This window comes from Phycodurus eques, chromosome 18, assembly GCF_024500275.1.
Source record: "Phycodurus eques isolate BA_2022a chromosome 18, UOR_Pequ_1.1, whole genome shotgun sequence".
Lineage (NCBI taxonomy): Eukaryota > Metazoa > Chordata > Actinopteri > Syngnathiformes > Syngnathidae > Phycodurus > Phycodurus eques.
The window spans coordinates 11,631,384-11,656,064 of record NC_084542.1 but is presented as its reverse complement, the minus strand read 5'-3'; the positions used below and the strand labels follow the sequence as shown (position 1 = coordinate 11,656,064).

The window sequence follows — 24,681 nt, the reverse complement described above, 5'->3', positions numbered from 1 at the left end:
TTTTTTCTTTTCCACGAGCCAAATATGTAGTTACTGAAATTAGAGCACATAATTTTAAAAGGCTTGCTTGCGGTTTCGTTTGAATGTTTTCGTTTTGTTGAGTGGTCACGTGGTGTGTTGGGGGGGTGTGGCTTAGGCAAAAAAAAATAAAAATGCGAGTTCAGTGTCGACGTGAAAACGACAAAGAAAGGATAGGAATATTTGTGCTCCGAACAGAAGACATGAGGAAAATATTAACGACTTTATTTTTGGTCTCCTTATTCACAGTGGAAAAATCGGTAAGCCTGATTTACGCTTGACTCGGAGACGTTTTAAACGCCTTATTTCCGCACTCGCAGATTCGTCTCACATCTGAAATGCTAGTTTTTTGGGTTTTTTTACTAAATTGTGCCGCATGAATTTAAATATGTATTATTCATTGGTTTATAGTGCTGCCGAACTACTTAATCATAAAACATTTTCTCGTCTCGCGAAATAAGCAAACCGAAATAGATGAAATAGCTCCAGACCAACTAACACAATTAAGATAATGGTTTGGATAACAACTAGATGAGGATATCAATCAACACTGAGCGTTATTGAAGATAATTTCCATAATAGACTGGCAATACATATGTAATTTTTTTTTTTTTTGGGGTAGGGGGTAGTTCAAGAATCCACGATGAAGTCAAAAGTTCTCTCCAACATGGCGCTTTAGCTTGGACGTTCACGTCACAGTTCTGAGGTTGGGGGTTCGAATCTCAGCTCCGACCTCACTGTGGCGTTTGCATGTTCTCCCCATGCTTGTGTGGGTTTCAGCAGTTTCATCCCACATTCCAAAAACATGCATGGCAGGTTCATTGACGATTGTCCTTAGGTGTGAATGGGAGTTTGAATGTTTTTTTTTTTTCCCTGTATGTATGTACCATGTACTTTTTAAAATATCATCATAGAAAAAAGTCCAGGGGAGTGATATCTGGTGAAGGAGTTGGCCAGGTTTTCGGGCTTGCAAGCACGCAGTCCCCAATGTGGGGGTGGTGCACCATCTTGATGGTCTGTTTGAGGACAACAGCTTTTATCAACAGGATACCTCAAATACATAAATGTGATGTGATTGAAATAAAGGTTGTGTATAGCAATTGGGCGAGTGAGGCCACACCAAGCAACTAATTCCCATGGGCGTGTGTCTTTGTAGACACTGTCATGCATGCACGTTTAGTCATCAGAAGTGTCCTGTAGTTGTTGCTGTGCGAGCACTGGAAGGGAGCGCAAATCAGAAGCACAGGCAACAAAGGATCATAAAGCATCAACACCATGCAACTAGCACGTACACAATCAGGAACCCACGTTACATAAACGACTGAATTCAGTAGTTAAACCATTTGACATAAACAAGCCACGAACACAGGCGGCTTATTAACAGTTTTAGCTAGCATGTGAGCCTAAATAAATTGCTAGCACAAAGTGACGTGACGTCATTCATGGCAAAGAAATATGCACAAGAGCACTTTACAACAAATTTAATTAAGCTCACCTTTTGACATTTAGACATAAAAATAAATGTTGGAGAATACAAGCAAAATGTAATGGTAAAGTAGACCACATGGGCCATGAGTAGCTGCATCAGGGGGGGGGGGAGGCAAAAACAAACTTAAGTTTTACAGTGTGCACGAGTTGCATAAAAGGACTGAACAAAACAGGAGATCTCAAACACAGATGAAAAAACACCAATCAATTAAACCTAACAACACGAAGATTCCACGAGATGGTGCCAAATACTTTTGTTTGTTGATATGTGCGTCTGTGATTGACATTGACATAAGGGGTTCTTGCTACTTAGACATGATGCATTTCTTTATTCCACCAGATGTCTTATTTCTTGACCATTGTTCCCTTCATTTAATTAGTTTTGTGATGCTACCGAAGACATTGATGTATCAGGCTATAACCAGGACAATGGCGATGACGGTAATACTTGGTCCCCATTATAAATTCAGTATTAGAATCTGAGTACCTTATTTTTCTATTTTGATTATACATGTCCAAAAGTCACTAGTTCAATTCAAAAAGTGAAACTCATTCATTTTGCTTTTTTTTTTTCTACAGTATATGGAAACATGATCATATATTAAGTAATATTCTAATATGTAGAGTTGTAAATTTGGGAGTTTTTCCACAATATTCAAAGTTATTGAGATGCACCTATTATGTAATTATATCTTCCTTTTTTTCCCCCCTACCAGGTGACAATATCAAGGATGAAGAGTTAGAAACCAAGCCCAAACACGTACGACTCTCAACACGTTACATGCATGTTTAATATGTTCGCACGTCGCCGGGTGACAGACTTTTTTGATGAATGTTTTTGTACTACTTTTCATGTCATTCTTTTGCTATTACAGTATATGATCAAGTGGTACCTTAATTAAACACGATCAAGAATAATATTAAGTTTGTCTTTTAGGGTGGTTCCAAACTCGACTTGAAATATTTAAAAGAGCTTGCCCAAGACATGAACTCAGCCATTTTTACAAAAGGGAAACACACGAGCTTCTTGGAGAACAAGGACAATGTTGCAGGTATTGCTCGATATAAACATTATTTTGTATTTTTGGTAGACAAAAGAAATGTATATTAAATCTGTTTTATATTGTGCACAGCTATTGTTGCAGGTGGCGTTTTGGGCGTGGTAATTGCCACTGCTCTGGCAGCTATTTTAATCTTCAAACAGCAGAAGTGTCTCAAACGAAGATACGCTCTGGGCCAGGAAACAGCCTCGCAAAATAATCTATAATCCACTGGTCAGAATTTATGTATTTATTTTATAAAGATAATCTCAACATATTATACAGTACAGTAATCCCTCGGTGTGCCGCAGTTCAACTATTGCAGATTCAGAGCATAACAGATCGTATTTATATTGCTGATATTTCAGCAGTTTTTAAATCGAATTTATATTGCTGATATTTCGGCAGTTTTTAAATCGTATTTGTAAAGATTGTGTATATTTCAATTTAATATAATCGTGTGAATTTTCTGTATGGTAATCACAGGACTGCATTTTTTTAAAAAGCATTTTATCAATAGTACTGACATTATTTTACCACTTATTGTACTTATTTGACACCTGCTGGCGAGTAGCACCTAATGTATGTGATCTTATCTGTCGTGTGTTTTTTTCTGGGCGCTGTTTGGAATTTTATTTATTTTTTTTGTCATTAGATGAGTCACAAAAGGAAATTATGATTTTCAAGTGTTGTCTTGGTGCTTGTGTTGCAGCGTGGGGCCACAGAATTGAAACGTGAGTCGTGAAAATCCAAAATGGCTTGTAATCTATAATCTTATATTTTAGCCTTAATCTATAGTTGCCTGACTAAATGAAGCCCTCTGCTCACTTCAACTATTCTAGTTTTGAAGCAAGTTCTGTATTAGCATAATGTGCGTCAATTTCCCCTCTGTGCAAGTACTTTCACAAATACAAACTAAATCATAAACGTTTACATATATTTAGCAAACTGGAAAATGACTAACTTTTTCTTTTTTTTTTAAATTATTATTCCTTCATTAATTTTCCGTACCGCTTATCCTCACTTCATTGTCAATCAAAAATACCATGAGCCCAGTGGTGACACCAACACAGTAGAAAGTTCAATCATTGAAAACTGGAACATATGAGTGTACCGATATGTAAACTGGAACACTGTAGACCACACTTGAAATACAACTTCCTTTTTTGAGATTCTACAAAGAGAAGAGAATGTACCAAAATTACCTATATGAAAGACAGATGATAATCTGAGACCACTCATACAAGTTACAAGAAATGAAAACCCCATCAAACATATCACTTTCATCTTATGGGGTGATTTACTAGGGTTTCCCCCCCTAGCCCCCTTTCATCTTAAAACAACCTCAATTAATTGAATTTTAAAATATTTTTATTTGTCTTTATGCTTGAATGGAGTGTGTGCTAAAATACTGTAAACATAAAATACAGCATGGAGTTGCATTAAAATAGCACAAGGGGGCATCACTTAAGCAGGATAATAGGAAATGTGTGCGAAAGCAGTGCATGTTTGTGATTCTCATCAGATTCAGGCGGCCTCATGTTTACAGCACATCGCATGCATTGGTATTTCCAGCCTTCCAGACATCTACATCTACAACAACACGTCTTGCCAGATCATCTGAAATGTGAATTAAGCTTTACATTTGTCCACCAGCCAGCCTGGAACACATTTTTTGATGTGGCCAGTCAGTAAGTGCAGTGCTCTGTCTGAGTTATTTATTTTTAAGGGTTAAATTATCATAAGTCATCTTTTTTTTGTGTGGCTTATAGTCCTGTAATTTCACTTTGACATCAGTGTACAAGTGTATTGCCGTAAGTATGTACTAAAAAGTTAAATACAACTGAACTGTGTCTAGGCATATTCTTTGGGATACCACACTTTGAGAACCACTAATATAATATATAGGATGCCACCATGCTTCACTGTAGGTTATGTTGTTCATTTGGTCATTAACAGGGTTGTTTGCGTTGCAGCAATATTTAGCATTTTTAAAAATATGATTTATGTTTAATATTTAATTTGTATCATTACATTCCTGTCATTTGAGGCTGTGGATTTAGCGTATCATTTTATTTATCTGTTGCTCGCTTCCAATTCCATTGCTACAGCTGCTGTGTAATGTCTAAAATATATTAAATATGTTTTGAGCGGGCCGCACGGTGGACGACTGGTTAGAGCGTCAGCCTCACAGTTCTGAGGACCCGGGTTCAATCCCCGGCCCCGCCTGTGTGGGGTTTGTCCAGGCACTCCGGTTTCCTCCCACATCCCAAAAACATGCATGAATTGGAGACTCTAAATTGCCCGTAGGCATGACTGTGAGTGCAAATGGTTGTTTGTTTCTATGTGCCCTGCGATTGGCTGGCAACCAGTTCAGGGTGGACCCCGCCTCCTGCCCGATGACAGCTGGGATAGGCTCCAGCACGCCCGCGACCCTAGTGGGGAGAAGCGGCTCAGAAAACGGACGGATGGATGGATGTTTTGAGTGGTACAGAATTGAGTTTTTCAATGCAACCTCAAAATCAGTTGTGTTTTATTCTGTCTACAATTTATTTGAGGTGAGCATTTTTTTATTTTTTCTATCACAGTTGGGTTTTGGGGGAGTTAGAAAACTTTAGGCAATTAAGAAAATTGCTTTAAAGCTATAAATATATACCTTCAGTTAATACTGTCATTTAAAGACAGACAGTTCAAACCACGTCAACTGGACACCAAGAAATGAGTTTACCTTTACATAACGAATAGGTGTACAGTGGACCCCCGCGTGCACCCGCGGATATTTGCAGATTTAGATTTTTTTCAAATCGTTTCCATTTATTTAATTTTGGTTTTCTTTTTTGGGAAGGAACCAACCCCAAAAATGGATATGAGCAGGTTATTGCCACTTATTCAAGAATCTTGGGGGTTTAAAAAAAACAAACAAAAAACGTTTTTTTCTTTCATTATAATGGGCGGATTTTCGCTATTCGCAGTCCAACCCGGTCCACGTGCAGTGTAACATTAACTAACAAATGAACATGAACAACAAATGTGGTGGTTTTCCAAGCATTTTCGCTAACTGAGCAGAAGAGGGGAAATTTCGTCAGTTTACCACAATTGAATCATTCGCCACCAATATACATTCATATAACTTTTTTTTCTTTCATTGTATGGGCAGCCACATCAGGTTCCCCTCACCGACTCCGAGGGCCACCACACGCGTGACCGGGCAGTCCAGCGGCACCCGACACAGGAGGCTGTAGACGTAGGGCGAGCCGAAGTCTCGGGTACGCGGTAGAACCCTCGCCAGGCCCGGTTTGGACAAGAAGCCGTGGCAGCAGAAGACACAACGCAGCTGCTGCACCGCGTCCCTCCTGAACATGCCGACGACGTGCACCCTGTGCACGTTCTTGTCGACAAAGGCCGACGTCGGCAGGTGCTCGGTGCCGTTCAGACGGGCGACGGCCTCCTCGCTCACGCGCGTAGGGCAAGTGGACGGGGAAATCGTCCACATCCAGATGAAGACCGCCACGGCGATGGTAGTCAAGAACCAGAGTATTACTTCGAAGCCACTGACTCCTTTATCACGGTTGATGAATCGATACATCCTAACCTACATTAGGCACATATAAGAGACAGCTAGACCCCTTCCACCAGGGTTGGGAAACCATCACCAAAACCAGACCAGACAGATTAAAAAGTCTCGGTCTGGAGTCTCTCTATGAAACTCCTTGTAGTTCAGAGTGCCTCGTACACTGCAAAAACTCTTACCAAGAAAATGAGCTTTAAACAAATAAACAATGGATCAAAAAACATGTTGTAATTGAGGTCACGGGTGTCAAAACATGTGGCCCGGGGTCCAGATGTGCCCCACGAAAACAAATCATGTTCGTCTACGTCATGTTTTTTTGCAAAAATCTGTTCCAAAATTGCAAATAGTCTTCACTTGTAATAATGTTGAGAGATTGCAAGCATTTTTTGTTATTGAACCAGTTTTAAAAAAAAATAAATTCAACAATAGTTGAACAGTTCAATTGAATAGTTTCCTTGACTTTGTATTTTAAAACCACATCCCCAATTCCAATGAAGTTGTGACATTGTGTTAAACATAAATACAAACAGAATACAATGATTTGCAAATCATGTTCGACCGATATTTAATTGAAGACACTACAAAGACAAGATACTTAATGTTCAAATGTTGTTAAAAGAAAAGGTGATGTAACACAGTGGCAAACACGACCCTGTCCAAGCTTTTTAAATATCTTGTCTTTGTAGTGTATTCAATTAAATATAGGTCGAACATGATTTGCAAATCATTGTATTCTGTTTTTATTGATGTTGAACACAACATCCCAACTTCATTGGATTTGGAGTTGTAGTTATCCATCAGTTTTTTTGTGTTTATATTGTAAATAATGCTGTAATATGAGCTGATTATACATTTATAAGGTCACAGTCATAATAACGGCCCTCTAAAAGTTAAGTTTGACGCGGCGCTGATTTAGGTAATGAGTCTTATTTTAAGTGTAATCAGCTTACGTTTGACTAGAAATAGGACAAATATTCTTGGTAAAATTTGAAGTTGTTAAATGTATCCAGTGATGGCAGTACGCCTCTCCTTATTGGCCACTTTTTTGGAGTAACAAGTAATTTGTGTTACTATTTCCCCCCAAAAGTAAAACAGAGAAAATGACAAGATAAATAAATACTGAAGTACTTAAATACTCCATGACATGTTTTAATTATTTATTTAATTGTGGCACTCTTGCACTTTCATAATTGTCTGCTATCGCCCATTCTTCAGCAAAGAAAAAAAGTTCAAAGTGTCGGCGCTTATTTACATCTTTAAGTACTTATTTGGCATGTGAAATCTGGGCCACTCAGCTCATTTAATGTAGCTTCAAGCGACGCACTAATATTTAAGTTATTGGTTCATGTTGATGTCATTCTCTTCCGATTGCCAAGTAATGTGTGGGCTGCGGCTAAGTGCCATTACTGCCGCTCGACAGCTGCTGAATGTAACTACTGGAAGTAACCCGTAATCTAACTCGGTTCGTTTTTAAAATGAAGTCGTCAGTGAACTAACTTCAGTTTTAAAAATGAATAATCTGTGTCACTTTTTTCAGGTAACCCGGGCAACAGTGGAGTAGTTAATACATGAACTCAACTCCCTTAACAAAGTCAATACTCAATACATAACAGTCATCACATACCAGGAACTGTGGCCTCTCTGAGCGTCTTTAGTTTAGCCCTACAAACTTCAGTAGTCCTCATGTGGTCTTTTTTCACGGTTTACTTGGATAGCTGCAGCATTCATAATGATGAGGCGTTTTTATGTCATCACCATCAAAGCCTTGTGACTACATTTGGGGTTTCAGCCATATATGTATTTTCTGTACCGGTCATCCTCAATAGCCAATCAGAGGGCACATACAGACAAAACGACCGTTCACAACCACATTCGCGCCATACGGACAATTTTGAGTCTCCTGAAGAAAATGTTTTGATGTATTTAACTTGTTATATATACAGAATTCGGTAGTCAATGTGCTACATTTACTGCGTTACCTTTACAAGTAAATTTGGGGATTAATTATACTTGTCTGAGTAGTTTGAATGCAACATAATTGTTACTTTATGGTACTTTTACTCCATTTCATTGAACTACAATTTAGTTTTATTAGTAGATCTCATTTTTGCTCGGCTGCCCAGATTTCTATTTTAGATAAGCACATTGCTTTGGTCATAAAATGGACAGCTTGATAAAATCCATGATTGATTTATTTATTTCTTTTTAATACAATTATACCAGACACTATTGCCAGGAGTATTATTAGTGTTTCAACACTTTTATCAGGTTAATACATAAAATATACTGCACTGTTATCACTGCACAACAACACTATCACTATCATTCCGGGATGCATTTCAACATGCACATTACATTATATTACGCAGATGATACATAATTATAGTATAGTAGCTTGAATGTATATTATGGGATGTTTCCATCTTTCTCACCTTCCCTGGTCTTGCTCAAACATGTGCACAGTAACATACATAGCTAATGTTGCCGTCAATTGCTGATGTTTCACTGGAGGCAGACACTGGCATTCTTTCCCAGTACTTTGGGTCGGGCTTTCTATAGAACCCTGGCTCCGGTACGGGCTTAATTGACCGCTACTCTCAGGGAGCAGTGCTGAGCATTCTCTGGAAGAAGACAGAGTGAATATCTCTTCGAGGTCATCAGGTCTCTCGTTGCGTGCGTCAGGTTTTGCAGTAAAAGCAGGGCCGCTGTATTCCTCCAGGGGGCCGCCGGCTGGGTCGAGATGGGAACCAGGGGTGGAAGTTAGTCGGGATTCCTCCATGGACACGCGTGCGCAGAGGCTTTCCGATGGATAGCTGAATAGTCGGAAAGGGAACATCCCCTGACAGACCAGGTGGGTTGAGATAGATTGTTGTGGTCATTAATAGCACTGAAAAAACATGGAGTCACAGTCGAGTTCTTTTTTTAACATTATTTTTTTTTTTTTTAGCTGCAACCGTCTCTCCCGAGCACTTTCATTTAAAGTACAGTGGTGCCTTGACATACAAGTTAAATTCGCTCCATGGCCACTCTCGTAACCCAAAACTCTCAATTCATCTTTTCGCATTGAAGGGAAACGCCATGAGACTTTTGAACTCTTCACAGCTCATCAGTACGGCACTAATATTAGTTGTTCACCGAGGATAAAGAATATGTAACTGTGTACTGCTCTATTTTCTGTCTACCAATGTTGCTGCACCGTTTGTGTTCAAGGCGTTGCGTAAAATGTTATTGCACTACAACATAGATGCTATTTAGTGTCAGCATTAAGCTATTTCTTTCAAAAACACAAGGTGTAATTCTCTTTGCTTTGTTTTCAAATCCCTTTGGTATCAAAGCCAGCAAAGACCAAATTATCGTATGTCTCTAAAAAAAAAAAAAATAAAAAAATAAAAAATAAAAAAATCGCTCGCAATATATATATATCCATAAAACTGGTTAAGATGTTAAAAATCACTAAGTGTGTACCCGGCTTAAGATGACCATTCATATTTAATTTGTGGACACCTCTGTCAATTTAATGCGCTGTAATACTTTAGTCTAATTATTATTCAACTAAGTTCACCTTTTGATGGCCTCCTGATGGCCACAGCGCGACAGAACTGAGGCCCGGATTCGGAAGAGGCTTCTCCAGGAATTTTCTATACCTAAGACAGGGAGGGAGAAATATCTTGTTAAGTAGTTTAATGCGCTGTTATTGTTAAAATCGGCAGTTTTCAATTTGGAAGGCAAGCAAAAGACTACCAGGGAAGTCGCAGCAGCTCCGGAAACAAACAAAAGCTCATTTTAGCTATATGTTAAAGGAACATGATTTGTATCCTTTTATAATTAATCCCCGCTATTACAATAACAAAATCTGAGGGTATTTATTCCTTTGTAAAATGTTAATAATCATCTATATTTCAAATTCAGACGACACCACACCATACCACAAAGTATGATGCCAAAACAGTTTATATAATTATTTCAAATCATCATACAAAATTACCCATAAAAATGTTATCATTTACAGATGATGTGAGTTTGACAAAAAATCCAGCCGCAGTGTGCAAGACTCTCTAACTGCCACGCACAACCCAGGCTAAACTTAGCTCCTCCCCAACATACAAATTACATGTATGTGTCCCTCAGTCTAGATGTGGAGAACATACTTCCATGACACAATTACTGCTTTCTATTTAGCCAGAGCTTTGGTATCATATTGTAATCGAAAGAGCACAAATACCAGGAATTGACTGTAAGAGTGTTTAAATTGTTGCTATAAATTAGTACAGCAGATTTAATTGGGGCTCATTTCACCTCACTTGGAAAACTCCCGATTTAATATACAGCACACCAATCTCATGTTATGACAAGCCTTGTTTCTTATCAGAAATAGAAAACACTTACTGTATAGCGCAGCATAATCCCACAGATGACAAGAGGACTAAAACGGTGGTTCCGATGGCACAAAGTTTTTTGACAAAGTCCAGATCTATCAAAGGAAGTCTACATTTGTCATGTTGCCTTAGACTGCTGAACACAAATCACTATTATCTTTAATGGGACATGATATGATGTATAACCACATCATTCCAATTGTTTATTTTTACTTCCCCTCTGGAAAAGATTTAAAAACGAGTTTCAATAGAGTTTGTAGAGGTTAGATGTCACATTGATGATGGGAAAAAGTTTTTGGAATTATCACAAAAACAAAACAAAAACGTCATACGAAAAGGGTGGTGTAAACTGTTTATCTCCACTGAATGTCATTCATTCTTCATTTTCTTTCATCAACCGTTGGTGGGTGGTGAGCCATTTGTGTAACTCGAATTTTAGGGGTTTCTATGTCTTAGTCAAGTCATTTCCCATCACTCCCCAACATGAGAAACAATTACCTAATTACTTACCAAATCTTTTTGTATTAAAGTGCCTTACGTTGCTTTCACTGGTTCCAGTTGGAGCTACAGCCTTGACATACATGCTGTACTGGGTGTAAGGAATCAGATCCTTCAAAAGGATCTCCTGTTTTGTACCATTAACGGTGATATCTGCAAGGAACAGATTGCAAAAGTAAATTTATATAGGTTACAAGAAATAAAGAGCAAGTGGCTAAGCTGAACTTACTGAGCTGTGGTCCCTGCCCCGCTCCATAGAAAACAACGTAGTGGACAATAACCCCGCCGCATACGTCCTGGTGCTCCATATTCCAACTCACAAGGGCGCTTCTGTCACTAACCTCAACCTTGATGGTGGAGAAATTTGCTGCAGCTGTGGGAAGCATACAGTAGCTCGCATATCAACCTTCACCGAACAATGTACAGTATATAATATCTTCAAACCTGCTATTGTGGTGCAGATCTGCCAGGCCTGTGCGCCTAGGCCCGTCTTGTCACCAAACAGCGGCGTGACTGTGATATCGTACGGCTTTTGATCCAAGAGCCCTGGAAGGAAGATTTTGCACGTAGATTTTTCAAAATGAAAGTCGTATGCTATTGGCTATCATGAAAATGATGCCACCGAAGGACAACAACCTCTTCCCGCTAATGCACTGTCCATAATAATGGATTACAGATGATGAAACATAAGACTAATGGTCGAGCATTCTTCACGCACAGAAGACAGCCAACCATCAACACTCTGCATTAACAAACTGTCCATTAAAGACTTCCCAAACCACAGTCCCACCGTGGATGACGTCTCTAACCTACCAAACAGCGTTGCGCTGGTGGAATCGCTTTCCTTCCAGTGGTACCGACGCCCATCGTGGGTCCAGTCGATCACGTAACCCCTGACAAGCTGTGGAGGAGCATCCCACCTGACCGAAATAACACCTCGGATGCTTGAAGTCAGCATGTTTGTAACTTGAGGGAGGCTGGCTGTAAAAAAAAAAAAAAAAAAAATTAAATCAATGATTGCAACTGTAATCAGTGAGGGTGGCTTTGGAATGTGCTGCTGACACATAAATAGGCCAATGAACAGTGAGTGACATATTGTAGTTTAAAGTGCCTGTAAAGTGCAAATAAAAGCGTTCTAAATTTGACGCACCACAGATAAAAGTGTTGTTAACAACCCTGGGCGGCACGGTGGCCGACTGGTTAGAGCGTCAGCCTCACAGTTCTGAGGACCCGGGTTCAATCCCCGGCCCCACCTGTGTGGAGTTTGCATGTTCTCCCCGTGCCTGCGTGGGTTTCCACATCCCAAACACATGCATTAATTGGAGACTCTAAATTGCCCGTAGGCATGACTGTGAGTGCGAATGGTTGTTTGTTTGTATGTGCCCTGCGATTGGCTGGCAACCAGTTCAGGGTGTACTCCGCCTCCTGCCTGATGACAGCTGGGATAGGCTCCAGCACGCCCGCGACCCTGGTGAGGAGAAGCGGCTCAGAAAATGGATGGATGGATAACAACCCTGTCAAATTTGATTATAAAAAATCCCAAGTATTTGAAATAAGACTTCAAAATCATGAAAAATCAAGCCATTCCCTCTGTCAAACATTGTGGGCGTGTCCGCTGAATGCGCTGAAACCACGCCTCACTCAACTGTCAATTAAGTACCACTACTGCAAGCTGAAAAATGGTTCGTGTTCATTGTGTGGTTAGCATAGGCCAATTATTTGCATAAATGAATTAACTCTATTCAAACTTACTTTCGGCAACAGCTGGAACATAAACCGAGTCCTCTGCCAGCACGGCCTCGTTATGAAAGACTCTCAGCTTTACTCTGTGTGCCTCCTCATTCACATTAATAGTACATGTTGAATTTCCACATAAAGTACGACTGTAATCCCCTTGAATCCCCCGGTCCTTGTAGACAGTCTGTTGGATAAAATATGTAAATGTGCCTTGGCAGGCTGACGGAATCTCCTGCGAAGAAGTAGTCATGGAGGGGAGGGCAACGCTTAGGAGATGTTTTGTGAGTACAGTGCGAAATATTTGGTGATGACTGCATTGCATTGCATTGAAACGCTTCCTTACCATCCACATGGCATAAACCTTTCTCATGCCCGTTTTTTCTGGTTGTGCTACCTTTCTCCACAGGCGCAGCTTGACATCACTCTCTGTAAGGGTAATTAAAGGCGATCAATTAGCTTTTTCACTTTCATTTAAAAACAAAAACAAACAAAGAAAGAAACTTACTATTTAGTTGACTCAAAACTGTTGCCTCTTGGCTCCATTCACTCCAAGGGGCTTTTTCCCAAGCGCAGCGGACTGCAACTCTGTAGTAAGTGCAGGATTCTACTTTTTCAATGGCCAGATTTCCTTTTTCTCCAGCGTCTAAAGTCTTACTGAGCACCTCCTAGGGAAAAGAGAAATATTTTTAAGCAAAAAATAAAAAATAAAATAAAATAATCAAGTCTAATGTCATAATTGATCTGTTGATTGACTAATTAAGAGGGAGTGACTGGATTGCTGTAACTGACCAATTACTAGTACTGCGTGTAGTGTTTGACATCTAGGCCAATGAAAGACAGGAAAGTCTAAATCACAGATTATCCATCCATCCATTTTCTGAGCCGCTTCTCCTCACTAGGGTCGCGGGCGTGCTGGAGCCCATCCCAGCCGTCATCGGGCAGGAGGCGGGGTCCACCCTGAACTGGTTGCCAGCCAATCGCAGTAAATCAGAGATTGAATAATCGCACTTTCTCCACATGAATTGACTTTTTCAGGTGGATACACCGACGAAATCCCAGTTTACAGTTTACTTGTACACCTCTGTTTCACAGTTGAATCAATACGCTATTGAATATACAATACGTACAGTGGAACCTCTCAAATTAGTTTCTCCCACATTTTATCAACACTTGGAGTTCGACCACAGATGTCCCACTGAAGGTTTTTTTTCACTACAGCAAAATCTGGTGGGGACCAGCACCACTTCCTTCTCACGTCAGACATCCAGACATCCTATTAATTTCATAGGATGTCTGGTCACCATCAAAAAGGAAACCAGATATAAAGTGTCTATGTCCCATTACATTACCTCTGACTTTCTCTTATCGCCGACCTGAAACGCAAAAAGTTTCACTCAACAATGACAACAACTACAGTCATTAATGGCTGACTTTACATCCAGACAGTGACGCTACCTTGTCATATTTAACTTGACAGTAGTGTTTCTTTGAGGTAGTGGAGGTGCTCCACTCAGCCAATAGATGACCAGAGAAGACAGAGACGTTCAACTTTGGTCGGCTAATTTGCACTAAAGAAAAGGAACATACAATGAAGTCATGTTCTTTAAAGCATGACAATGACATTCATGTTACTTACATATGTGATGGGAGTCAAATTCATAAGGGTCCGAGTAAACCTCCCAGTGTTTGGTCTTTGCTCTCACAGTGACACTGTGATTACCCACCAGAGTAGGATATTCCTCGTGCATATGTTTCGATGTGCACGTTTTCACATGTGAGCTGCAGATTTCCAACTGGGACCTGTGCAACCAAGAGGTGCTAAAAGGAACGTGCGTTTCTTAGCACACACATTGCCATTTTCATCACCTGGAGAATATTCAACTCACCCGAGTACGGTGTAATTTATTTTCTTCAGGAAAGGGACATGATGCTCCCAACTGCATGTGAAAAGCTGAGGTACACCTTCAAATGATCCATTTCCATAGTGCCAGATGCAGCCAACTTTGGTGGGTTTTGCTGTATCAAAACAGCATCAATTGTTGCATCTTTGCACAGACGCCAGGTGGGCTACAGTATTCCAGAACGGAGGTTCAACAACCTCTAAGTCTGAACTCCTAAACACTAAATTGACTTACTCTGAGATTTAAAAAAAAAAATCTGAGTATTTGGGTCCAGAACAGCTGAGCAGAATCAGTTCAATCAACTCCAAAATATGTTGACCTTGTGTGAGACCACGGCAACTTTGGTGACTTTGTTTGGAATCGATATCTCTGAGTTTCCCCTCATCTCAGTGTTTACTTACACAGAATCTTCACAAAACCTTCATTCTGGAATGCCCCCATGATATCACGAAACAAAAAAATAAATAATAATAACTGGTTGCGAGGAACCTCTTACAGTATGTTCTGAGGGTGGTCCCGCCGAGCACTTCCTGGGTATCGGCGCGGCGGCACAGCACCGTGGCTTTGCTCAGGGTGACGTTCCTCAGCGACACGATGTTATGTGTGGAGTTGATGGAGCTCGACCAGCTTTCGTCCACGGCGTTGTTGTTCAGCGTCCAGTACACTTTGCCGTGGACACAGAAGCTCTCGCACACGATCTGAGTATCAGATCCCACTTGGATGTACGGATCTTTGGGGACGACGTTGCACATGTTCTTACGCTGTCCTGTGGGTGTTAGTCAACATGGCAGGATGTTAATCCAGTGGCAACATCACTGTTAATACAAGCACAAAGAACAAGTTTGGAAATGTGCGCCATAAAGTCATCATCTATGTCAAACTGCCAGTTCTGCTGCCGCTATTGAGTTTCCAGTACCCTACTGTTGGTGACAATCAGGTGCCTGATTTTCTTTATCCATTTTCTATACTGCTTGTCGTCACTTGGTCCCCGGGTGAGATGGAGTCTATCCCATCTGATTTTGGGAAAAAGGCAGGGTACACCTTGGACTGGTCACCAGTCAGTCGCAGGGCATGTATATAAACAAACAGCCAACAACATTTTGGGGTCCTCGAACAAACGAACATGAATGCCTTTGGGAGGAAACCGGAGAACAACACAGGAAAATCGAAGCTGCGATTACAACCTGAACCTTAGAACTGTGAAGCAGACGAGCTAACCACAACATAGTGATGCAAAAATAGAATTCAAAACAGCAATAAAATAGTATAGATGTTGGGGGGACCACAGTTTTTAACAGTTAAAAGGCTCCGTTGCCCAAATGAATACTATCAGCACTTCTGCAATGTCGTTTCAAGATGAAGAAATGAAAGCTGTTCTTACCTTCAGAAATAGAAGTAGTACAGATAACAATTAGAAGCACTACGGACGTAAAATAATACATTCTCTTCTCAGTAGTCAAAGCAACGCTTAAAGTCGAGAACAATCAGTTTTACTCAGTTTGCGACCCATATTCCCACGTATCCTCATTTCAGCCATCTGCAACTGAGAGAGGAAATGAAGCAAAACAGTTAGAGAAACAGGAGGTATTACCCAACTGGAAACATGGCAAGGCAACAGGAAGTCAGTCTCTCTCTCTCTCTCTCTCGATTCTCTATTAATTCCCAGAGCAACACAAGAGAAACTTTATCTTTGCATCAAATGCATTAGCGATATGACTGTGAGTCATATACAGTATAGTATCCCCAAAGTGCCGGAGCTCCGCCTTTTAGATCAGAATGGTATAAACTGCACTCTCATAACATGATAATTATCAGCAATAATAGCGCAAGCATAATATCTGATGACATGTCATGTAATAATAGATTGTATACAGTAAATGCATAGCAAGTATTCAATTGAACCCATTCTGAGTCCATATACAGTATATTGCATTCTGCGCTGTATTCTTGAACACTTCTCGGGAGAATAGCGACATCGCTCAACTTTATCTTTTTATAGACAATCTGCCTTACTGTGGATTGATGAACATCAAGACTTTTAGAGATACTTTTTTGACCCTTTACAGCTTCGTGCCACTGAACAATTCTGAATTGTAGTTATTCTGGAAGCTCTTTTGTGCCAGGCATGGTTCACATGAGGCAATGCGTCTTGAGAATAGAAAACTCAAAACCATTGTGTGTTTTTAATAGGGCAGGGTAGCTTTAACCAGCACCTTCAATTTGGTCATATTGATTGGACTCTGGGTTGGCTGTCTCCTGAACTCTTGGAGAAGTCACCCTGCAACTTTGAATGTTTACATGGCGTGTCCAATAAAAATATGTCTAAGCAGACTGTGTTTGTGGTATTTCATGAACAATTTATGCAAAAATCCAGGTATTTCTTTTAAAACATTTAAATGTTTTACATTTTTAAAGGCAGATGCTTCAATGCTCCCTTTTGCAGCTACCTTGAGTTGTCAATTGCGTGCTGCATCCCACTAAATCTGTCCTGCCGTAAACAAAATGTATAGCTAGTTAGCAACAAACTTATTATTGCATGCTATATCATAAAATGCTAGATTTTATAAATGCATAACAAGTATTGAAATGAACCCACTATTCCTCCATACGTTGATATTACATTTACATTTGTTGGCATCAATATTACAAACTGAATTAAAACTCTTTTTTTTTTTTTGTACAAGTTAGTAAGTGAGTGTACACTGAGGCTATTCTGGATCAAGTTTGACCTCTTTCTACAAAATGAATTTTAGGGTTAAATCAAGGCAAATGGTGGTAATGTTGGGAACTCTTGAAACTGTGAAAGTGTACATCCCATAAATGTGTGTATATATTTCAATTTTTAAAAAAAGAATAAGAATGATCATGCATACTAGTCTTACAGAGGTCAAAGGGTGCCATGATGACACGGGGCCAGGCTGCACCTGCAAAATCAGGTACAGTAGCTACAATGCAGTAAATAATTCTCGGGGACTTTAACAAAGCTAAACTCAACCACGAACTCCCTAAATACAAGCAGCACACCGACTGTCCTACCAGGGAAAATAATACTTTAGACCACTGCTACACTACGGTAAAAAATGCATACCGTGCTATACCTCGTGCAGCCCTGGGCTCGTCTGATCACTGCTTAATTCACTTAATACCGACGTACAGGCAAGAACTTAAATGCGCGAAGCCTACAGTGAAAATAGTGAAAAAGTGGACCAATGAAGCCAAGATGGAACTTCAAAGCTGTTTAGACTGCACAGACTGGAGTGTCTTTGAAAATTCAGCTGGCAGCCTGGATGAATATACGGACACTGTCACATCCCATCCTTGCACATTCAACAACAACAAGCCGTGGTTCACTGCTAAACTTAAGCAGCTTCGCCAAGCTAAGGAGGACGCATATCAGAGCGGGGACAGGGCCCTGTATAATCGAGCTAGAAACCAGCTTACTAAAGAAATTAACATTGCAAAGAGGAACTATGCAGCAAAGTTGGAAAAACAGTTTAGCGCAAACGACTCTAAATCAGTCTGGCATGCATTCCAATCGCTGACTAATTACAAGCGACGATCCCCCCAAGCTGAGAACAATAGCACACTAGCCAACGATTTGAATACCTTCTACTGCAGATTTGAAAAGGACAGGAACCCGACTGTCAAACTCCTGAAGTTTGCAGATGACACCACTGTCATCGGCCTCATCAAGGACGGTGACGAGTCTGCATATCGACAGGAAGCGGAGCGGCCGGAGCTGTGGTGCGGCCGACACAACCTGGAGCTGAACACGCTCAAGACTGTAGAGATGATCGTGGACTTCAGGAGGCATCCTTCGCCACAGCTGCCCCTCACGTTGTCCAGCTGCCTTGTGTCAACCGTCGAGACCTTCAAGTTCCTGGGAATTACAATCTCTCAGGACCTGAAGTGGGCGACCGACATCAACTCCGTCCTCAAAAAGGCCCAGCAGAGGATGTACTTCCTGCGGCTTCTGAGAAAGAACGGCCTGCCACCGGAGCTGCTGAGACAGTTCTACACAGCGGTCATCGAATCGGTCCTGTGTTCTTCCATCACAGTCTGGTTTGGTGCTGCTACAAAAAAGGACAAACTCCGACTGCAACGGACAATCAAAACTGCTGAAAGGATTGTCGGTACCCCCCTACCCACCATTGAGGACTTGCACGCTGCCAGAACTAAGACAAGGGCGTGCAAAATCCTCTCGGACCGTCTGCACCCCGGTCACCGGCTCTTCCAGCTCCTTCCCTCAGGTAGGCGCTACCGATCAATGCAAACTAGAACTAGTAGACATTCCAACAGCTTCTTCCCTCTTGCGATCAACTTCTTAAACACCTGACCTACAATTCCATTACAACATGCTGGCAATTTTTGACTTGAGTTCATTGTCACATTTCTGTGGGGGCAATTATGTATTACTCGTGCAGTCACTGTAGTTGTCTCGCCATGCTGCACTATTTGCATATACTGGCCACTCATGCCAGAGTAGCATCTGCTCCATTTGCACACTGATTGAAGAGTATCTGTAACATTTGCACAACCGACATTGTCCCAGATGATCGCACTACTCGTCACTTTAAACCACATACACTCCTTGAAGTCTCAGCCCCCTTTGCACATTGGTCATTGCACCGGACTATTGCAATATTAGTCATTCGAACTGCTCTAAGTGCTTGAGGACTCTGCATCTTTTTGCACAATTGTCAAAAACAAAAACAAAAAAAACAAATGTACCGGCATTACCAGATAACTAGCAACCCTTTACTGCTCAGTGACTGTTTTTTTTTTTTGTCAATGTCTGTCTGTCTCCAAAGTGTTCTGTAAATTGACTGTCTGTTGTCGTACTAGAGCGGCTCCAACTACCGGAGACAAATTCATTGTGTGTTTTTTGGACATACTTGGCAAATAAAGATGATTCTGATTCTGATAAAAATAGATGTTCCCTTTCCTCTAAAAAAATGATGGCCTTTTCTCTCTAGAAAGTCAACAGAAACAGAAAAAGGTATTCACTGTTACCGAAAAAATAAACAATAAAAGGTTTGTTTATACTGTATTAATCTTTGGCAGCATCAGCTAAAACTGACACATTTTGGTCAGTGGGGGGCAGCATCGCGCAAAATCGTGACTGGCTGCCCAAAAATACCGTAATTGTAGCTAGTTAGCAACAAGCTAATGACAAGCGACACGGGAGACTGAAGACTGGTTTACCTTTTTTATTATTTTAATTTTAAAAATAAGACTTTACCACCTCATTACTAGCTAACGTAAACATGTATTAAAATACGTATCGCGTGACTTTACTAACGCTGCGGATTTCGTTTCGTATCTATTTACGTCCGGGTTAGTTTACGTCTGGCCTAGTTTACTTCCGGGATAATTTTGTAACTTCAAAACACAACGCGACTGTACTTTCCTCCATTGTCGGTGCCTCCATGGCCACTGCGGTCCTCATCGCTGCCGTCGTCGGTGGCGGGGTCCTGCTCGTCATGCGCCGCTTGTTCCCCCGACAGAACGCCGTCGAGCTGCTCCGGTACCCGGCTGGCCTGATGCAAGGAAAGACGGTGATCGTGACCGGAGCTAACTGCGGAATCGGGAAGGCCCTAGTCGGGGAGCTGCTGAAGCTCCAGGCCCGGGTCATCATGGCCTGCCGGGACCGGCAGAGTGCCACCGAGGCGGCCCGGGACATCCAGGGAAATTCGGGAGCAGAGCTCGGGGAGGTGGTCATCAAACAGCTGGACCTGGCGTCGCTCACGTCGGTCCGTAAATTTTGTCAAGAGATTCAAGAGGTGAGCTATTTCGAACTGCTCTAAGTGCTAGAGGACTCTGCATCTTTTTGCACAATTGTTTTTTGTCAATGTCTTTATGTCTCCAAAGTGTTCTGTAAATTGACTGTCTGTTGTACTAGAGCGGCTCCAACTACCGGAGACAAATTTCTTGTGTGTTTTGGACATACTTGGCAAATAAAGATGATTCTGATTCTGATGTTGCCACATCTTTATTGACACAAACCAAGTTATTATATGATTATCGACATAAGTGGTCTAGTTGTTTCCAGTAATCTTACAAGTTGTGTGAACTGTCCAGGGTCCTGATAGTTAACATTATTGAAATTGTTGTTCTTTATTCGAAACTTCATCGACCTTTGATCCTCTTAACATTCATTGGTTATTGTGGTGGGGTGCTTATGGTTAAATTAACCAGTGGTGGCCATTAATTTGCAGTGTGGACAGACTCTGGAGGGACTATCAGAATCTCCAGAAGTATCAAATAACACCACAAAAAAAATCACTAGATTTTTTTGCTCATCACTTTTTAAAAAAAAAAAAAAAAAAAAAGAACTGATTTCGAACTAAAGATATGTGGCCATAAATTGTGTTCTGTTACATCTTCACAATTTCAGTGATTTGAATGAACATGGATGGATCGATGAAATTGTTTTTAGTTACGAAGTTAATCTGTCTGTCTGCATTTGTTGCCTCGCATATTAAAGCATATGCTTCCTCGAGCCACCAGGAAGAGCCCAAGATTGACGTCCTTGTCAACAACGCGGGCGTCTACCAGTGTCCCTACTCCAAGACGGAGGACGGCTTTGAAATGCAGCTCGGCGTCAATCACCTGGGTCACTTCCTACTCACCAACCTGCTGCTCGACCTCCTCAAGAGCTCCGTCCCCAGCCGCGTGGTCGTGGTCTCCTCTAAACTGTACAAGTACGGTCACATCAACTTTGATGACCTGAACAGCGAGAGTAAATACAACAAGGCGTTCTGCTACAGTCAGAGTAAGCTAGCCAACCTGCTGTTCACCCTTGAACTGGCACACCGGCTGGAGGGCTCGGGAGTGACGGTCAATGCGCTCACGCCCGGCATCGTGAGGACCAAGCTGGGCAGGCACGTTCATATCCCCATCCTGGCGAAGCCGCTCTTCTACTTGGCGTCGCTGCTCTTCTTCAAGAGTCCGCTGGAGGGGGCCCAGACCCCTCTCTACCTGGCTTGCTCCCCGGATGCGGAGTGGGTGTCTGGGAAGTGCTTCGCTAACTGCGAAGAAGAGGAGCTGCTAGCGAAGGCTACGGACGGACAGGCGGCCAAGAGGCTGTGGGACGTGAGCAGGAGGTTGGTCGGACTGGAGGACTGATTTTGTGACTTTGGGCTACCTTACAAAGCTAGTTGAGACACAACAAGAGTGAAAGACCACCTTGAGTATCTAATTACCACTGCATTGAGCCAATAAAATGTTCAAGGGTCCACGGAAATGATTGCCAATTTTTTCTTATTCCTGTAAATATTGTCATTCATTCAGATCATTTTATTCTCAGGGCATTGAATCGGTCACAGCTGGACTGTTTTGGTTGTCTTAGAAGACATTTCGCCTCTCATCCGAGCAGGCTTAATCAGTTCATGCACGAGGCTAGCTAGGACAGCACTAGTTTTGGGTGTCAAAGGCACGCCCCAAACCACAAATGGTATCGTTTTGAAACACAAAATGACAGTCTTGAATACGCCTTACAGAGAGGCAGATCTTTCGGAGTGAGAGAGACCGTCTATGTTAAGATTGGAAGCTCATCTTTTAATAAAGGAAGAGGCTAATGACACCGCCTATCTCCTCCACAATACAAAGCCATCCTTGCGTCCCTTAATTAATTTTTTTTACAACTGAAAAGATTAATGACCCAACTGCTGCTGTTCACGGCCAGAGGCCTCTCTGCAATGTATCTTAACAACTGTCCCATTTTAAAATTATTAACTGTAATTTATGCAATAAAAAGAGAAGTTAACAATGATATAAAAACTAAAATAGCAAAACTATTCACCCTTTTTGAAGATGCCTCAGAGACATGTAATAGAAACAGGCAGGGGGGGAGAGGAGGGGGGGGGGGGGTTGGAGCCAACCCACCTCATAACAAACCTACTCACTTAATCAAAACCAGGATAGAAGTCACCACATTTCCACATGATTGCTTCCACAGAGAAACGTGATGAATGTGACCTATTTATTGTCTGACCTGCTAAATGTGTTTCATTTTTGCAGTGTGACATTAAAGAGGTGGAGATGTAGTTGGTCCTCTTTGTCTACTAAGTGCTGTATCGGCAGAAGCAGAACAATAGGATAGATGGGGGAAGATAAGTGGGAGGGTGAGCTGCAACACAAAAGTGCTGGGACACCAGGCCATTGTACTGAATGTGTAGGAAGTGCAAATGGAACAAAGTATAGTGTTACCACCCAAAGGTTTTTTGATGGGTTCGAGTCAGATTGCCTTGTTCACTGGGAACACCTTCTCAAAACTGTTCCCATAAAGCTGGAAGCATAGAATTGCCCAAAATGTCTTAAAATGAAGAATCATAATTACGGAATAACATAAGAGGTGTCTCAAATGCACCCTGTTTATTTGTATGTTTTAAAATGCAGTGGTGTAGTAACTACGTCAATAAAATTCTTGTTTGCAAGTCCTTCATGTCTTGCTGATTTGAGCATGGCCCATTTTCACTAATGCATGGTACGCGCACACCAATTATCGGGTCAAACAAGCAACCCCCCTCCCCCCACCCCACCTTTCCAATAAAAAGTCAGCTAAAGTCTGATTATCAGATTTCTGTAAAAGATTATCCTGAACAATTATTCAGTGGTGTGTGGTGTGATTTCTCCCCAATCTGTTTGGAAAACAATCAGGGCAGACAGTCTTAATGCTAAAGGCCCGGACTCTCTGATCTGTAATAGCCAATTAGGTAGCGACCTGAAGCTCGCTATTGGGCCGATCACAAATAGAGGAGCAACTGGTTGTGTTTATTATCTTAATAATGTGTCTCACAAGTCATTCACCACAATACAAATGACAGAAACGAGTTAACTCCAAACAGCCGAGCTTCATCTTTTTCTATTTCTTTGTATTTTCCAGCAGTCTGAATACTCTGTGGTGCTTTGATACCTGTCATAGATTAGTCTTGGTACTACAACAAACCTGGTTTGGCAGAGGAGATTCATAAATGTCTTGTGTCTGTGGGAGGGAAGAAAAAAAAAAAAACCACACACTGCACCACAGGTTAATCTTTTAGGGACATGCAATAACCGACCCTTTGGTGACTAATCGGAAGATGTTGACAAAAATAATCCTCAAATTTGGTCTGTATACATATTATACAGTATATACTTCCTCAGCCAAGATGAAGTAGTGACTCACACCACACGGCCACATCACAAAAGGTCCCGTTTAAACAATCAAGGATCGTCTGAATACTTTGTGCTTTTATTGAGCCAATAAACAACCAAAAATATATAAACATGCACAGTTCATAAAAGGAATAAAAGTTATATTGTCTTGGAGGGGGTGTGGGCATTCGAATCTGACGTAGAAAAGGGAAAGGAGGTGAAGGGAGGGGGTTGCAGGAATTTTGCGTCCGTATATGAAGAGAAGAATTAATACAAACTGCTGAGACAGATGTTCACGTGTCATAACATTCAATCAATAACAATATAAAACACCAACCGATACTGTCAAATTCAATTTAAAAAAAAAAGGAAAACTTATCAAATTGTCGCTGTTTGTATTTGTTGTTAATTAGCTGTGAATGCCACATAAGGCTAATGCTGTTAGTACAAGTGTCAAGTTAGGGGTGTGTTTTTTTTTTTTTTTTAAATAGGCTGCTGTTAATTCATGTATGTACAAGTTCCAGGTGTACTAAAATCTGTCACTTGAAGGGCTACATACAAAAAATATGTCATTTTCCAGTTATAAGTATATAATAAATACATACAGTGGTACCTTGACTTAAGAGTGTTAATTCATTCCGCGACCCAGCTTGTACTGAACATCAAATCAGTTTTCCCATTGAAATAAATTGAAATGCCATTAATTCATTCCAGCCCTCGAAAAACTACCATTTTTTTTTTTACATTTTTAATTAGTCCTTGTATTGCAATACATTTTTAATTAGTCCTGTATTGTAATAAAAACACAATAAAAAATAATTTTAAGAAATGAGCTTGTTTAATAACGTGTAATCTAACAGAAAGTCACACAGACACTGTCGTATTTGTGTGTTGATGTGTGCCTTTAAAGGGCG

The 24,681-nt window shown here is 41.0% G+C and overlaps 2 protein-coding genes and 1 long non-coding RNA gene across 6 annotated transcripts; 1 reads left to right on the top strand and 2 right to left on the bottom strand.

Annotated features, from left to right (window-relative positions):
* Positions 1-228: 228 nt before the first annotated feature.
* On the bottom strand, positions 229-7,891 carry LOC133417147 (uncharacterized). Its single transcript, XR_009770323.1, has 2 exons — positions 7,742-7,891; positions 229-6,138 (listed from the first exon to the last, which is right to left on the bottom strand). It is a non-coding gene; the product is annotated as an uncharacterized LOC133417147 (long non-coding RNA).
* A 412-nt stretch (positions 7,892-8,303) lies between these two features.
* LOC133417388 (interleukin-6 receptor subunit beta-like) lies at positions 8,304-16,231 on the bottom strand. Of its 4 annotated transcripts, none has more exons than XM_061705125.1 (16): positions 16,011-16,231; positions 15,126-15,395; positions 14,615-14,744; positions 14,365-14,546; positions 14,184-14,296; positions 14,078-14,101; positions 13,234-13,393; positions 13,072-13,154; positions 12,744-12,960; positions 11,805-11,972; positions 11,436-11,537; positions 11,221-11,364; positions 11,004-11,144; positions 10,504-10,588; positions 9,680-9,761; positions 8,304-8,956 (listed from the first exon to the last, which is right to left on the bottom strand). In XM_061705125.1, exons 1-16 carry the CDS (start codon positions 16,069-16,071, stop codon positions 8,546-8,548), a joined length of 2,373 nt encoding a protein of 790 aa, XP_061561109.1. In that variant the 5' UTR covers positions 16,072-16,231; the 3' UTR covers positions 8,304-8,545. The 4 variants fall into 4 exon arrangements, with proteins under 4 accessions (XP_061561109.1, XP_061561110.1, XP_061561112.1 ...); XM_061705126.1 differs by having other exon boundaries at positions 14,365-14,528; XM_061705128.1 differs by having other exon boundaries at positions 15,546-16,079.
* Positions 16,232-19,821: 3,590 nt separating this feature from the next.
* On the top strand, positions 19,822-23,945 carry rdh14b (retinol dehydrogenase 14b). The gene is made up of 2 exons (XM_061704725.1): positions 19,822-20,412; positions 21,140-23,945. The coding sequence occupies exons 1-2, from the start codon at positions 20,059-20,061 to the stop codon at positions 21,755-21,757; spliced, it is 972 nt and encodes a 323-aa protein (XP_061560709.1). The 5' UTR covers positions 19,822-20,058; the 3' UTR covers positions 21,758-23,945.
* Positions 23,946-24,681: the final 736 nt, after the last annotated feature.